Below are 17,471 nucleotides of genomic sequence, written 5' to 3' on the forward strand. Positions count from 1 at the left end.
CACCCAGGCGCCCCAAAGCAGCTCCACTTTTAAAAAAGAAATTCCAGTGCAATTAACATATATGTTGCAAATGGCAAGATTTTACTGTTTTATGTCTGAGTAATATTCCATTGTATGTATGTACCAGAACTACTTTATCCTTTCATCCTTCAAGGGACACTTGGGCTGCTTCCATTTCTTGGCTATTATAAATAATGCTGCTATAAACATAGGGGTACATATATCTCTTGAATAAGTGTTTTCATATTCTTTGGGTAAATAGCCAGTAGTGGAATTACCAGATCATATGATAGTTCTATTTCTAATTTTCCAAGGAGCCTCCATGCTGTTTCCCACAGTGGCTGCACCAGTTTGCATTAGGGAGTAAGCAGCTTCATGTTTCTACTTCACAGTTGGGGTCCCAGGCAAGAAGATTTCATTGCAAGAAAGGGCACTCTGGCTAACCTCCCCCTGACAACACTGGCCATGTGGATCTCTAGATTTCACTGAGCTAAATATTCAGATAATAAATTACTTATATGAGGCTCCTTTTGGGGTCTTAACTTCAGGAGGACTGCCACCATCTCGAAGACGTGGTGTGACACTGGCACCAAGCGACAGGACAAGAAAGTGGTGAACCAGTTCACACTGGCTGGATCCTGGCTCAGCCCCAGGGAGGAGCTGAGTCTTCCAAAAGGATGGCAGCATGACTTCTCTTTCTAGGAGAATCCAGAATAGCTCTCACTCTTGCTGCTCCAGGGACTGACTAGCTTAAGATGCCATCCAATGAAATCAGAACATAGCTGCCCATGTGGATCATATCTACAATTCTCCCATAGAAACACAGATAAGATTCATGTGAAGTAGTGGAAAAATACATGATCCTGTATGTCACGAAACCCCGTGAGGTCAACTGCAGAAGTGAGAGCAAATGAAATGTGACCAGAGGCCCTTTGGGAACTGTAAAGTGCTGGCTTTGTATCAACGAGTGATGGTATTCTGTGAAATGCACGCTTACCTCGTTGTTGCAGAAGCAGTAGATCACGGCGACAAAGAATCCCTTAAAAGAGAAGGAAAAATAGAACTGAGATTATTTTTGGGTGCGTTACATTGTTTAGGAATCAATATTAATAGACAGCCTGAAGAGGAGCATTTCACTATTGCATTAGCAAGTCAAGGCTCGATGAAAGACAATTACTAGCACACTCATATTCAGTGCTTCACTATAAGAATATTCTAGTTTAAGGGGGTACAGTTTCCACCTTGGGGTCCACTGGAGACATTTCCTACTGACAGGAACATCTGCCTCATGGCATTGGTGACTGTGTTTTCATGGCATTGGTGACTGTGATGCTAGCTATCAGGTTGGGAAACTGATTGGCACTGGTTATGTTGATCTTCAAAACTCCCCCTCATAAAGGCAAAACAAATGTGCTTTCCCTCAAACTACTGGAGAGGGGAAGGAAAGGTTGAAAGGACGGTGGGAATAGAAACTCTGTCCTCAGTACTCAGTGCTGTGCAGTGGGTCAGTCCCTGGACAAGTATTTGTCCTCAGAAAGATGTGTTCTCAAAGCTCATCCTCCCTGTTTTCCTTCCTCGGTTTTGAGATTCAAAAATAAAAGGGGGAAACAGGTAATGAGAAAAAGAGAAGCTGTATCCCTTCCAGGTTATATATATTTGCAAAGGTCCTTCTGATCACAGATGGACCTTAGAAGTGCTTCTGCCTACATCAACTAGCTGAGCAAACAGCTGATCAATACACCACCGGCTTCTTTACCTGGAAGTGAATCAGAGAGTGCATCAGGTAATCGTAGATCTTCCCAAGCATCTTGTTGGAAGGCCTCCAGGGAAAGACGACAAACTGGATTCCGAGCAGGGGCACCAGGATCAGAGTGGCCCTCACGGCCTTCAGGTACATGTGCGATTCCGCCTCCTGGGTCTCCCTCAGCTTGCTCACGAGCACCCGGACGATGTTGAGCAGGAAGAAGAAATTGACCTGCAAAGATGTGACATTATGAGCAAATCATCCAGGTCCGGCCGACTTATGGATGACTGCTTTCCTTGACTCTTGTTTATCTCAGCCTGGGAGCAGATGTCACAGGACAGGAGAGATGGCGTGTGAGTTGGTGTAATAAGCTCGGCATTACCGGGTGCAGCCGTAAAACCAAAGACCCTCTCCAGACCTGAGTTAACATTTCCCTTTTTTTAAAAAAATTTTTGTCCAAATGAGAAAACATTTTTTTTCTGTATAAGTAAATAAATTAAGTTTAATTCCAATGAGGGTAGTTTATTCATCACTTTGATTTTTATGATTTTTCCGAAGGAGAGTCATAACCAACACTTTCAGATCTTGTTTTCTGGTCATTTCATTATGGAGATTTTCCCCTTAGGCAGGACTACTTCCCAGAAAGTGAAATGAGGACCGAAGAATTCATCTCTGAAGTTTATGTAGTAGAGATAGCTCTCCCAGCCCTCTTTTCTTTCTAATAACATTTTTTAAAGAACATGACTTCATTCAGATGTAAGGCACATTAAGTAAATTAGAGACTTTAAGTTTACATTCAAGAAGTTTAGAGAAATGTAGGTATCTGGGTAGCAACCCCTCCAAACAAGACAAGAGCATTTTCATTATCCTAGAAAGCTCTCTCCTGCTTCAACAACCCTTCCACCTCAATCGACCACTAATTTCTATTACCACAGAAGTGGAGTGTTATACAGTATGTACTCTTTCATGTCTGGCTTCTTTGGTTTGACATATTATCTGTGAGATTCATTCACGTTGTGTATATTGGCATTTCATTCCTTTTTATTGCTGAGTAGTACTCCATTACATGGATAATACACATAATTTGTTTATTCATTCTATTGTTGATGGAAATTGGCAAGGTTTCACAATTTGACTATTACAAATTAACATGCTATGATTATTTGTATACAAGTCTTTGTGTGGACATACGTTTTTGTGTCTCTTGAGTAAGTACCCAGGAGTAGAACTGCCTGTTGATATGATAAATGTATATTTAACTTTATAAGAAACTGGCAAACTGTCTTCCAAAGAAGTGGCTTCATTTTACATTCCCTCTAGCTCTAGCTGAGCATTCCAGTTGTTCTCTACCCTTGCCAAGTCTTGGTATGGTCACACTTTTTAATATTAGCCATTGCAGTGGGTCTCAAACTACTTTTGGCTATGGAGATTAATTTTGAAACCAAAGTTGTTTTTTAAATTTAATTGATGATTTATTTTTAAATGATTAGTGTGGTTTTTCTACCCAGAAAAGAAATAAGCATAGTTGCCCCCAAAACTCAAGAAAGAAGAGAGACCTTTAGTAATAATTGAACTCTTAGGAGGTATTGAAATATTCAAGATCCACATCCATGGGTCTTTGTCAGCACAGTTGGGCTGGCATGTCCATCACTGCTCTGAAGTAGGGCAAAAGAAATTGAGTGTGCACTGGAGAGACTGGGGCAGTGGGAAGTCAGGTTGGATGATGACTTGGTTTGATCAGTTTCTAATGGATACTTCTTCAGTACATGAGCAGAACATGGTTTATGACTCGGACTGTTTTCGTTTTTCTTTTTCCAAGGGAAAAGCACTGTTTTTGAGGCTAGTGGGAAAAATAGTGTCTAAATATTAAATGGGCTGGTTGTCATGCTCACTACCATAGAGTAAACCTTAGGTAAAAACAAAGAGCTTGGAAATACATGCAGATGGTCATGTTCTCCTCAACCCCAACTTTTTACTAGTCATGTAATTTGGGAATGCATTTACTTGAATCTTTGGGTCTAGTTTTCTTAATGAGTACCAATAGTCCTGATGCATCTACTTCGAAGGGCTGCTGTTAGGAAGAGCCTGGCAATGTACATGCAGGCAATGTACAATCCTGAAGTGTATGCTCAGTGGTAGTTCCCACGATGGCTCACGGACCAGAGATGAAATGAGAGATGGTTTTGTTTGGCAGAGACCAGGGAAAAAGGTGCAGAAGGACTCTGATTTTTTACTTTCTTTCTCAGTAACATCTTCTTACCATTCTTCAGTCCCTTGATCTTTGCCTTTAATGAGGAGCAGGTAGGTATAGTGTTGTTTCAAGAAAACTGTATTTTTGTGATGGCGGGTATATAAATGAACTTAATGCAACCCTTCCCCAACAGTGTTAAATAAAAATTGTTTTTTTTTCATTTAAAGATCCTCAAATCAAATTGTTACAGATGATCTCATTACAGATCATCATTACCTTAGCCTAATTTTGAAGTCCTGAGCCATATGGGACACAGGGCCATCTTTACAGAAATCTTCACAAAGAGATAACACTTAATAATGGATTTAAAAAGCAATTCTCAACAACAACAACAACAAGATAAATAAAAGCAATTCTCACCACCAGTGCGGCCATGACGGGACCGTGGATGATGTAAAGCAGATGGGTTTCCACACTCAGCCAGCAGCTGAAAACAAGGAGGGAGGGAATACATGAATATAAATGCATTTTACTTACAAATACGTTCACTTAAAAACCACCCAAATACGTACTTGTCATTGAAGTACAGAGCCCGAGTAATCGCATGGATAGTGGTTGGCACCAGCGGGAACCCTAAAAATGTGAAAAAGCAGAAATCACACCTGATTTCTTGATCTTAAGCTACAACAGTGATTGCGTGGAAAATGGTAGTTTATCTTCAAAAAAGGTGGCAAATTTTAATATCTCTGTCAAGATACTTCCCTGATGTTTTTACACAAACTATTTTTGGTCAATCCCGATAATTATTTTCTTGGTTAGAATATCACGTGCTTTCAGAGTTTTGTGAAGAGCATCCAGGTAATTAAAAGTCTTTAACAAATATTCCAGGATGGTAGGTACCTTGTTACTCTCACTGTGACCATTACACCATCGTTATGTCTGTGGTGATGACTGTTAGTTGAGTCCACAAAGCTCTTCACTGCATGTGAACTGGACTCTTTAATAGACAGGAGTTAGGTCACCATGGAGGGCAATGACCTGGGATAGCTTACGGAGACAATAGCCTGATTGCTCTGAAATCCTTGTTGATGTTCATAATAGTTCTTGTAGGCTTTTCTTTTTCCTGTCTGTTTATATCACATGTATCGATTCCATTGTCTTTCCATTAGAATATTTCAGGGCACGACTGCCTTCCCTGCCCTCTGTAAGTTCTGCCTGTGGAACCTCTATGAAGGTAACTTGGAGTCTACCTCCCTCACTGAACTCTAAGTTCTAGTAAAAAGCAACTTTGAATTTATAAACAGAATGATAGGGGTCATTATCGGCAATGCATTCTGTCAGGGTACCTCTTTTTAAAATCAATTTTCATTCTATAAGTGTCATCTAGAATACAGTTGTGGTTCTTGCAAAATAGTTTTTTTCCCCACCTCAGATGTACCCCAGCCCAACAGAATATTGCTTGATTTGGTTGAGACATTTGTAGAAAGAGCTTTTAGAATTATCATCAGATTGAGAAATGTATCTCAGAAGTGAGTCAGACCTCCACATTTTTATTTTCTGTTAATTCTATGCAAAATGACATTGCCTCAGAATATTGAGTTTTCACCTGAGAACAACCTCAGCTTCTTAACCCGTGAAGCATATAATTCAATAGGGCCATTGATTAAATGCTTGGCGTGAGAGAATTTTGAGTTAGACTCTTTACACAAAACATAATTGTGTTTTATTCACGGCAGTTCTAACATATCATTTCCCCACTTGGGTTTTAGAAACAGAAATTCATTTTCTCGATATATTCTGAAACATACGTTTTAGAATTAGCAGAAGAAGCATATGGAGTTCTCCCTCCCACCTCATCATTTTGTAGAGAGGAGGATGTGTTCCTTAATGTACAGAGGAGTGCGGACCCCAACTCTGCTCATTCCTAGTGCTGTTTGCCTTGTTTGAGGCAGTTTGTTTCCCCTTCCTCTTCCTCTTATCCCCCAGGCCCCAAGAACCCTAAAGGCCCTTCCTGCCACCGAAGATGTAAAAATAATCCCTTCTCCCTAGGAATTTTTTTTTTTTAAGGGGGACTAGATAAATTCTGTGTGTTCATTGTAAGAGTCCACAGAGGGAATTTCCTTCTTTAATTTATAAGAAGAGGAGAAAGAGCAAGGCGAAGAATCAATCAGGAGAGGGCTGTAAAACAAATAATTTATTTCTGAGAACTAAACCTCACTATTTGAAGTTGCTTCGATTTGAGAGAAATCAACTAGTAAGTGGCCCTGTGCAGATTTGTAAGGGAGTAACTACCAAAAAAAAAAAAAAAAAAAAAAAAAAGAAAAGCATTCTTTCACTTTCTATTGGGGAGAATTACATCACTGGATACTTTCCTCCAAGAGGGTGATGTTCCTTATGTCTTTTATAATTTTTAGGATCTGTTCCAGATCCTGGAGTGGGTAACACTATTCACAGCTGACAAGAATGGATGGGACATACGTCACCTGTAAACAAAGTCACATCTTCGGGCACAGCTTTCTTGCACCAAATCTTCGGCTGTCCCACTCTCACCTCCTTTCAAAGCACAGGTTTTACCTTATTTCATGGCACCATAACATTTAGGAACTATCATACTTTTTAGGTGTGAAAATAATTTCAAAAGGACAATAAAAATATTACCCAGTAGAAATTTCTTCCTCTCTGCTCCACTAGAAATTCTTTAAAGATTCTGTGACACTATTTTTCTTGCGGCATTATTTCACTTGTGCCTTTAGCTGTTTTTCTCCCACCCAAAGACAATGCTTGCCCAAATTCTAGGACAGAGCTATTGCTTCAAAAGACATCATCACGGTTGTCTCTCAATTTTGTTCTCAAACACAGTAAAGGGTTTGGTGGAATTTTGGAGCATGTGCACGCACGCGCATGTGTGCAGGGGCAGAGTAAGATAGACTGAGGTCTGACCTGCTAAAAAATAATTACATTTTAGAACTATATTGGTTGACTATTTGTCTTTCCAAACATCGGTCTAGGGGGAAGTGCAAATTCTCATTCTTTTAAATTTATGATTCCATGCTTACCTTACTGAGTGAGTGTAATGTTCCTTAGGATCCCACTTCAATCATTCTGATAAAGTTTTAAGTATTTTCTGATTAAGGAAGGTTCAGGGATCCCATAAATATTTTTACTTATTTTTATTACCTTCTTTTTGATACAGCTGAACAGCTTGTTCCTTTTTCGCTTTGAATTGTTTATGCATGTTAAGCAGATGTCTTCATCGAGCTGTCTATGATGATGTCAAAAGTTTCATAACTAATTCACAATGCATCAGAATGGAAAGAGTAATTATAAATTGTTCCTTCCGGGGTGCCCTCATCTCTGTTGAATGTCACAGGCAAGAATAAATTTATAGCCTTTTTCCTCCATGGAAAAATTTCTGAGTATGGTAGATAGATGTTTTTGAAGAGTCAAAACCAGTATAAGAAATACGTCATAGATTTTATTTTAAAGGAAAAAAGTAAAATACATCACACAGAAATGGTGTGTGTGTGTGTGTGTGTGTGTGTGTGTGTGGAAGACCAGGGGTGGGATGTTATTTTCAGGTCTTCAGTTGGAAGGCATCTGACCAGCAACAATCATTACTATTGTAATGATCAGAATTACTATTAGGGGGCATTGAACTGTATTCAGTTGATTCCTGGTATGATTAGCTTTGGAGGACAAGAAATCTCTGACAAGGTACATATGAGGCTGAGAAGGTCAGTTAAAGGTAAGATCAGCCTCTTTGTGGAAGGTTGCGACTAAAAGAAAAAAATAATGAAAGGCCATTTTGTTCTTTGTATTCTATGTGTTTTGAGGTCAAGGAAGAGCAAGAGAACCTAGCACTGGACGTGAGACTGGCAGGACAGTCACAAGCCTGCTTTCTAATCTCGCTGGATGTTTAAGGTAACAGAATGAGGAGATCATGGGGGAACAGTGGTGAGGCGGTTTGGGGAATATTCTAGATGGGCTGTCCAGGTCACAAAGACCCCTCTCCCATTTTTTTGGATGGGTCACACATTTCCAGACATGTTTGCACTATGTGATCATCTCCCTCTCAAAGTCCGTAACCATGATTCTTTGAGCCAGGTCTGGCCCCCTGAGTTTAGTTGGACCCATCAGATTCTCTTGTCCTGCTATTCAGAATTGGGACTTAAAGACAAGCATCTAGTTTTTTTATGTACCTGGAACAGAAAAATGTGAGCTCAGGAAAATCTGGGGTAGCTTGTACTGACCATTAGGATTGGAGACCCTGTGATCTATGGTCTATAGAAACAGAGAAGGGTTAAAACGATGCTTAGGGGAAAACAAAACAAAACAGAAAAAAAGATAGAGGGAGGGTGCTCCTTTTCTAGTCCCATTATATTAGCTTTGGTGGCATTTCAGCCCTTGACTTCCAGAAGATACTCTAGATTCTCTTTTTGCTTAAGTTAGAAAATCTTGTTCTCTGTTACTCGCAACCATGATCAGTTCATTGAAGACACACCCCAAATATCTGCCCCACTAACCCACCATTATACATTTGTCCTATTGGTTTGGGGTCATATGTTTTGTTAAAGTCCATATACACCTGTTAGGAAGGGTGTTACTGAAACAAGTATCACATAGGACCAGGCCTGGTGTAGATTGTGAAAGACTTTAGGTCATTTACATGACTTCCCAGATATATTTCCATACTTTGGTGACAATGCCTGTTGAGTAGGGGTTTAAGTACAAAGGTTGATGTTTTCAGAAAACCTTTGGATTATCTTCTCTCCTCATTAACTCTTTCCTTTCCTATCAATATTTTTAGGGGCTCTCCCAAATGCCACATGAAAGAGTGGGCTTAACTGAGGATAATCCACAGCTTCTACTCCAAGAGCCACAGTCACTAATCAGTGAACAATAAGGGCAAACGTTTGGCTCTACAGTCAGGAACTTTCTCTGGTATGGGAGGTTCACAGGATGTGTCTTTTTGTTTTGTTTTGTTTTGTTTTTGACAGCATGCTTTTTGGTCTCAGACCTTTTCCCCTCTCCCTGCCTCTACTACCTACCTAGTTTCCTTCTATCAGAGTGAGCTAGACTTTAGCATCCCTTGGGGGAAGGGGAGAAGTTTTAGAGTGGTCTCATTGACCTCAGCACCCTACCTTAGTCAATCTGTGCAGAAGCAACGATGATTTAAGCAACCAGCTACAGGCTTTTCAAAGCCATTGCCATGCACTGTGGAGTCCCGTGAGGTTATTTATGTCTATTGTTCGGTGATAGTGTACCTCCTGACCTTTCACTGGAGGAGTCCTGCTGATGGATTGATAGGAAGGAATGTTTTTGAGGGAGGGAAGTGGTGCCCGAATGGAGGAGATACAGAATCGAAAATGTGAAACTCTATTTTGCACTACAAACAGGTGATAAATAAAACTGAAGGGAGAGTCTGATCAGATCTTCTCTCAGTCAAGGCACATTTGTCCATCTGTACTTGGGGTCTGCTTCCTGGTGAAACACATAACCACACTTCTCCTTCTCTGTCCTGACTCCCACACTGATCACAATCCATATGAACCTATTAAAGGGCTTCTACCAAGCTCTCTTGGAGACTGAACTCCTGCCCCAACCTGTGTCGCATCATTCCTCGCAAGACCTAGACTCCTGATCATTTTTTGAGACCAAGACTAGAAGAAGACTGTAAATTTACAGAGAGAGGTGAAGGTGACTCAAAACTCAGTTGAAAAAAATACATACCCCAGCCCAAGAGATAATACCAGCGCAGGTGCTGCTCCTCGGTGAACACGGCCACCACGATGAGGGTGTGCAGATAGATTCCTTCACAGAGCATCCAGAAATAATTGCATGCCATCATGTACTGGTGAAAGAAATGCAAAATCTTGCAGCTCAGCTGTCAGAAAGAAAGGGAAGAAGTCAGTGGAAGGTATTGGCAAGAGTGTGACTGTGAACAGAGGGTAAATGTTAATACGAACCAAAGGATTTGCATTCAGCCTGTCCCAGGCATCTGTGGACATGTGCCTCCCTCTGTCCCCACAAATCAGAATGACAGTGCATAGACCATTAGTATTGCATTCATATTACAGGTAAACAGCTATTTAGGGCAATGGAAGCCATGTCCTCAAAGTGTTCTTTTCCTGTTACATTCTGGTGACTTATATAGACTCAACAGGTTGATTTCCCTGCATTGTTTCTGAGCCTATAGTTTTTGAGCATCCAAGGATTTTTCACATGACTTTTATGGCCCCTTTTCTGTGGCCAATGAGGCGAATAACCCAGAAATTGTTCATGATGCTCCTAAAGTCCATTGATCTGTTGATGATGTCTCGTTAGCAATACAGAGGAGAGAACCAAGTGATAAATTTCTCATGTAGGAGCCAGGACCTATGCTGAACCCATCTGATGTGAGTGATTTTATTTTCATATGGGAGGCTTAGCTTCTAAGTTGGGATCCACATGTTTGGTGCACAGAGATTAGGAATAGATCCTTGTTTAGTACTAAGTGTAGAGGAAGGAACCACATCTCTGGGGAATCAGATCCGGTACATATAGTCTGTATAGAAATAATTATTGCTTAAACTGCATAACAGAACATCCTAAATTATTTCATAGTCACCTTTAGAATAGGTCTTCTCATTTTGGTACCACAAATATTTTGGACTAGATGATTTATTGTCATTCTTATGAGGTGCTGTCCTATGCATTGTTGGGCACTTAGCCTCATTCCTGACCTCTGTCCATTAGACACCAGTAACAGCCCTTACCCATTCGTAATATCAAAAATGTCTCCAGACATTTCCAAATATACTCTGGGGAGCAAAATGTTCCTGGTTGAGGAGCGCTACCCTAAGATATTTAACTGCGCTTAACTCTCTGTAGCAACAACGACAACAACAACAGACGTTAGGTTTTAGAGATGATTTTTTGCACTATTACTTTGCCAACTTCTCTGCTTTACATCATGTTGCTCCCTATTGCATTTTGAATCTGACTGATTTCAGGCTTTCTTTTTTACAAAGTAAGAAAGCCATAACATCACTTTCAGCACTGCACTAACCTTTTCAGGACTGCACATTTCTATTTAATGCATAGCCGTAATAATTTATTTACTGAGAATCCAATGTGCTCAATCCTTCTGGGACTCATAGAACATAGGAAAATGCCAGCTGGGTTCACAAGAAAGCAAATACTGCATTTTTCAGAGACAGAAGCAACTTCTGATTCTGACCAAAGTGGAAGAGCAGTGCACAGAATTCAAAATATCAGGTGACCCAAAATAATTTATATTTGGCTTAGGAAGGCACTGACTTTTTTTTTTGTTTTTTCCTCTATCTGAATATCTTCCTGAGTGGAATTATTTTTTTTATTATTTTTTTAAAAGATTTTATTTATTTATTTGACAGAGGGAGATCACAGTAGACAGGCAAGCAAAGAGAGAGAGAGGAAAACAGGCTCCCTGCCGAGCAGAGGCCCGATGCGGGACTCGATCCCAGGACCCTGAGATCATGACCTGAGCCGAAGGCAGCGGCTTAACCCACTGAGCCACCCAGGTGCCCCCTGAGTGGAATTATTTGATTTAATTTTATATGAGTTTGCATTTGCTAAGCAAATACTTGTCAGGTGCACATGAACTTGAACATATAGCTGAAATAAGAAATGCAGTTGATACTCTGCATTCATTTTGAAGACTACTCTTATTTGAAAGCTCTATGCCTTCCGGGTCGAGAATCCCAGTGTAGAATACTTAGGTGGCTGCCACTCATAGAGGAAGAGAGAGGAAAAAGATAAAGACAATAGACGTGTGCAAAGAGGTGGCTCTTTGTCACCCGGAGAAGTCTGGCTTCATGTTTTATATACAGTCACTTCTCATTATTCACAATAGTTATGTTCTGCAAAGTTACTGCAAAAACTGAATTAGCAAATACTGAGCTATTGTTCCAAAGGGAAATACAGGGTCAGGTTCCTCTAAGCCTCTGGTCTAAATATTTTCATCCACCAATCAATATATAACTTTTAATTTGTTTCTGTTTAAAGAGAACTTATTTATTTTATTTTGTTCATTTACTAACATTGAACTCATGGCTAACAACACTATAACTTCTGCCTGAGGGAGACTCATCTAACATACCTATTTTTTTTTTCTGTTAGATACATCATAACAGTGTTATGGAAGATGTGTTTAGGAAGATGACAGCATTTAGGCATTGCGCTTGGGGATCATTTTAAGTAATTAAATCACTAACAAAAAGCAAAGAAATGTGGAATTAAATAGACTGTGAAAAGGACATTTACACTATGTGAGATGAAATAAGAAGACAGAGTGTTGCCTTGTACAGAATGTGTACATCAAGTGACTCAGTGTTTTTGCTACTCTGTGCATGTCTGTGAATGACCATGAAAACCCTGAGAATATGGATTTTGGACTTACAAGTAAATTTTTAGCAAGTAAGCAAATTTTCAAATATGGAATCTTTGAATAAAGAGGATCATTTGTATTTGGGTTCAGGGTAAGATATTTTTTGAGGCTAAATGGCTCAAAAGTTCACAAAAAGTCTGAAAACCAACAGTCTATTAGTTTTTCCTCCCAATATATCATGGGCATAATTTGATATATCTAGATGATCAAGATGATTATTAAAATTTTTATAAAATTCATCACCACTTAGATCAGTGGTTCATAACTAGGGTTGTTCATCAGTATCACCTGGGGAACACTTACGAAATACGTGTAACTAGACCATAACTCCCTTGTGTATTTTCAAAATATTTTAGGAGTTTCTAATTTAGGTTCCTAGTAAAGAATCACATGCCTGAGATATTCAAGGTCATTCAGGTGCATTCAACAAACATTTATGGAAAACCTATTATGAGACAAGAACTCTAGTATCTCTGTGAATATCAAGATAAATAAGGTATGGTCATATAATCTCTGACTTGATTACAACTCTTCCCTCAAGGATGGAGTAAACCAGGCATTCAACAAAGAGACAGGTCCTCTTGCCTAAGGTTAGTCCTCTCCATCATTCTGGGATGGTTTTCTGCTTAGCAGCATCAGGTAATAAGAGATTAATTCTGAGATTAAATTAGCTAAACAGCTCTTTGACTATTATTCCAGGAAGCAGTCATAATACTATAATTTTGTATAGATTAATGATTTCCTAAATTGCAAGAAATAATCTATATTCAAATACAACTAGACCACTCCCAAGTAAAACAACAAATGTTCCAAGTCAAAAATATATGGAATTTGTGAATTATGCTCTATTTTATTTTCTTTATTATGGGCAAAAAAGAGATAATTCTGTGAATGATATGTATCCTAAGAAGTAAAAGCAGTACTATCCACTTTGGCTTCAGATGAATTGTATCACCATTTAGTGTCTTCATTATCTGTTTGTATTTCAATAAAATATAAGATTTTTTGAGCAATAATGTCACTATCAAGAGAAGAGATCCTACAGTTTTCTTGATTTAGTATACTCATTAGACAAATCTATGTTTTCATCACATGGCATGAAGAGCCTTTATAGTAATTTGATTAAAAATGGAATTGTAGTTATAGCAAGAAGATTTTCTTTAGTCTAATCAATTAAGTCAACCTCAAAATTTTATGGAATGTTGATGTTCAGTTGCACATTTTATTCCAATTATATCTCCCAACCACACTTAAGAATAATTCTTCTCATCTGCATAGCATAGAAAATAATGTGTGTCAGTGTTTTTAAGAACAATTCAGTGGAGACACCTAGGTGGCTCAGTTGGTTAAGCATCTGACTCTGGGTTTCAGTTCAGGTCATGATCTCAGGGTCGTGGGATCAAGCCCTGTGTCAGGGTCCATGCTCAGCTCGGAGTCTCCTTGGGATTCTCTCTCTCCCTTCCTCTGCCCTTACCCATGACCATTTTCTCTCTCTCTCTCTCTCTCAAATAAATAAATAAATCTTTAAACAAAAACATTCAATGGGGGAAAGAATGCCTCCATAAGAAAGCTGCCTTGGAATTTTTTGGCTTTTTAGAAAAGACCAACCTAAGAACAGGTGGTCAATATTTTGAGGTGTTCTTTGATTGTGCTGGGGACAAGGGAAGGATTTGGGGATAAGAAGTAGAAAGGAAATCAGCACTGATCTATGGAAGCAATTCAGGTAACAGTAGGTCACAGCCTATATCCTACTTTTAAGCCATTGAAGAATCTACCATGAACCATTCTTGGTACCTTTGCCCTATGGGTATGTTACCAGGTCTGAAAGGGAGCTAGGGAATACCATCTCACTTCTCAGAACTCACTCCACCATCTTCGAAATGTCTGATATGTCACATAATTTCATTTCTTTAGTTTAAGACTATTTCCTTATTAAAATGCCATACCTCTGGAAAGGATTACACATTTAATCCTATCATTCATAGAAACCTTAGAGTGGAAGGACTGAAGACATTAAAGGGAATGGGAATGGAGAACCATAGGAAATGCAGATGTGGAATGTGGCATAACAGATACTTCTTACTCTTGGACTGGATTACAGGCGTTAGGTTGGAAGATTAAAGTCGTCAAACAGCAACCATACTCCCAAGAAACCTAGAGTCTTGAAGGCCCAGAGAAGTGCTGCCAAAGGTAAGCTTTCTATACTGGAAATCTTTGGCAAGGGCCAAGCCAGTGCATATTTTGTTCACATAATATATTATATATGTGACAAAAAACTCTTCTCTTCTACAAAATACTTGCAATTTCTGCCTTTCATTGGTAAAATGAAGTATCAGGTGAACAGGTCCAGCTTCTTATTAATTCTGTCAAGTCAAAGCTGCCAGGTTTGTTATGTTTTAAAGTAGAAAGTTTAAAGTTTCCTTTAGGTTCAGAGTGATTTCCAGTGATTAAGCATGATTATTTATGTTTCCCTGAAGCTTCAAAAAAGGTTTCTCATCAGTTCATTTTAGCACAGAAGGAAGGGTGCAAAGTTATATTTACTTGAGCCAGGGAAGAAGAATCGATAAGTCAATCTAGATATTTTGCTCGAAGGAAAAGACATTTTTAGAAATGCTGTTTAATAAAGAATTGTGGTCTACATTGGTTAAATTTGCCAGCTTAATTTTTTATTATATTTTACTTAATGGACATTTAGATTACATATTAAGTGAACATGTAATTGCTATTAAATATGTGTCTACTTGATCATCTTTTTGTCTCTGCAGTTTCTCCTATCTGGACCCTCAGAATTTAAACCCAATAACATACATTTATTTATTTATTTATTTATTTATTTATTTATCTTTTTAATTATCTGTTATTCATGAGAGACACACAGAGAGAGGCAGAGGCAGAGGGAGAAGCAGGCTTCTTGCTGAGCAGGGAGCCCGACACGGGATTCAGTCCCAGGACGTTGGGATCATGATCCGAGCTAAAGGCAGATGCTTAAGCATCTGAGTGATGCAGGCGCCCCAACTCAATAATATTTATACAAAAGGTGAGCAGTAGATGCCAATTAAATCTAAATGAATATGGTTTTGGGTAGTGTTTATAATGTTGTTCACTAAAAATATTTTGATACCTACTTTGATTTTTTCTCAGGTATCAAAATAAGAGCTGCTTAATCAAGATTTGGCAAATAAATTCCAGAGTCCTTTTTTCCTAACAGACCTATGGTTCTTGCAAATGTCTGAAGGAGTCAGGCTATTGACATCAATAAAAAACCTACAGTGCTGGGCAGGATCCCTGTTAGGGGTGCCCCCCTGAGTCTCTGCCATGTTCTTCTAAGTTTTGATATCTTTAGAAGTTAGCATTCCCAACATCAGCAATTCCCTGTCCTTTATACCCTATGGCCCTGTTAAAGCAGTTCCTTTTCTTTGCACAGAAGTCTTCAAGCTGGGCATACAAAGTCTTCTTTCTGAAAACACTTCCAATTTTCATGATTTGCAGTTTATCTTAATACATTCCCTGGCTTGAGATAATGGTAAAATAACATATTTTAAAATATAGTCACCTATAAACCTGGTAGTTTAATTTTGATAATATACCTCCTTTTTACTCTGTCACAGTGGTTCACATTTTTCAATTATTTACACCGCATGCAAATCATCCAGAACTTTTCAAGGCCTTTGAGCTTATTACATGTAAAATCCATAATCATTTTTTTCTCATAAAGGAGAGATGCAAGACTTATTTATCAGCTGAGTTCAATTGCATGTGACAGGAAGACGGATGCTCTCTATTGAAGTACTATTTATGTATGCAGTTGAAACATTTTTCTACAATGGCCATCGTTATATGAGACCTATTTAAAAGTATGTCTTTTGCTGCTTCCCTTATCATTTCAATTAAAAGAAAACAAGGTTTTGTCTGAGTCAAATATGCTCAGTATCTCTTCTAACCACCCCATCATTCCAAATAGCACTTCTTTAGAAAACAGAAAATCAAAAGAAAACATGCTCTCAAATGATTGAAAAAGGTCCTACGTTATGGGGCCTTTCATCAGTCTGCCCCCTATCTGTGAGAAGGAATTTTGATTTCAGGATCATTTTGAAGTATTATTATTGGAGAAGGGTTTCCATAATTAGCTTTTGGTTTTACGTGAAGAAGTTTACAAGTGTTCCCATTCTCTGTGATATGATGGGAAGTGTGCGTTTATTTCTCATTCATAATAAACACTACTGAACCCAGTTATAAGACCAAAATAAAACAGGAGATACTAGATCAGATGAGATGAGGGATGCTGAGAAGAGTTTTATTTCCCTTACTTAATTATTTGAGGTTGTGAATTGTCTTGAGACATGTCATGAGGGAATGAGGTATCTGAATATTTTGGTAGATAATCAAAGGAAGTGAAATTATTTTACATTTTTAGAGTTAAGGACTTATTTTTTCAATCTTTTCTATTGCTTTTCTTTTCTAAAACAATATCAGTTTTACGAAGTCTCCAAAACAGTATCCATTTTACAAAGTTTCCAAAAAGACTTGGCAAAAAATTAGTGATGTTATTTATCACTGCCATTTTCTCCCTTTTGTAAGTGGTTCCTTATTATTCTGGAACCTATCTGAAAGCAAGGAACTCAGCACTCCAAGGAGAGATAGTTGCTCAGAAAAACAACTCATCCTCAAACTTTTGTGTGCCTAAGCATTTCTGTAGAGGAAAGTATATTGTACTTGATAGATGATTTAAGGGATGTTTGAGGATAATTTTGGTTATTTGAGAATGTTAGTTTTATAGGCAAATGTTAATATCCAACACAGCTACTATACAACTCCACAATACTGCCTCTCTCTTTAGGCCTTCATTTTAAGGATGATAATCTATAAATTTATAAGCAAAACTTTATATTGTTTTTTAAAGATTTTTATTTTGGGGGGAGAGAGAGAGTGAGAGCATAAGAGGGGGGAGGGTCAGAGGGAGAAGCAGGCTCCCCACTGATCAGGGAGCCCAAAGTGGGGCTCAATCCCAGGACCCTGGGATCATGACCTGAGCCAAAGGCAGAAGCTTAACCAACTGAGCCACCCGTGCCCCAAAACTTTATATTCTTTAAATCAATTTCTTTATTAGGTGACTGATCATTTCATGCTGT

General features: G+C 38.7%; 1 protein-coding gene across 1 annotated transcript in view; it reads right to left on the reverse strand.

The window, feature by feature from the left end:
- Positions 1–17,471, reverse strand: part of CALCR (calcitonin receptor) — a 60,583-nt gene that overhangs the window by 9,344 nt on the left and 33,768 nt on the right. Inside the window, exons 7-11 of the mRNA XM_013047850.2 lie at positions 9,666–9,819; positions 4,508–4,568; positions 4,356–4,422; positions 1,757–1,975; positions 998–1,039 (exon numbers count right to left, since the gene is read on the reverse strand). Of these exons, the coding sequence (XP_012903304.2) occupies positions 998–1,039; positions 1,757–1,975; positions 4,356–4,422; positions 4,508–4,568; positions 9,666–9,819 (543 nt within the window). The remainder of the gene's footprint in view (positions 1–997; positions 1,040–1,756; positions 1,976–4,355; positions 4,423–4,507; positions 4,569–9,665; positions 9,820–17,471) is intronic.

The sequence above is a fragment of the Mustela putorius genome, unplaced genomic scaffold (genome assembly GCF_011764305.1).
Source record: "Mustela putorius furo isolate JIRA1106 unplaced genomic scaffold, ASM1176430v1.1 tig00003845_pilon_pilon_pilon, whole genome shotgun sequence".
In the NCBI taxonomy this organism is placed as follows: domain Eukaryota; kingdom Metazoa; phylum Chordata; class Mammalia; order Carnivora; family Mustelidae; genus Mustela; species Mustela putorius.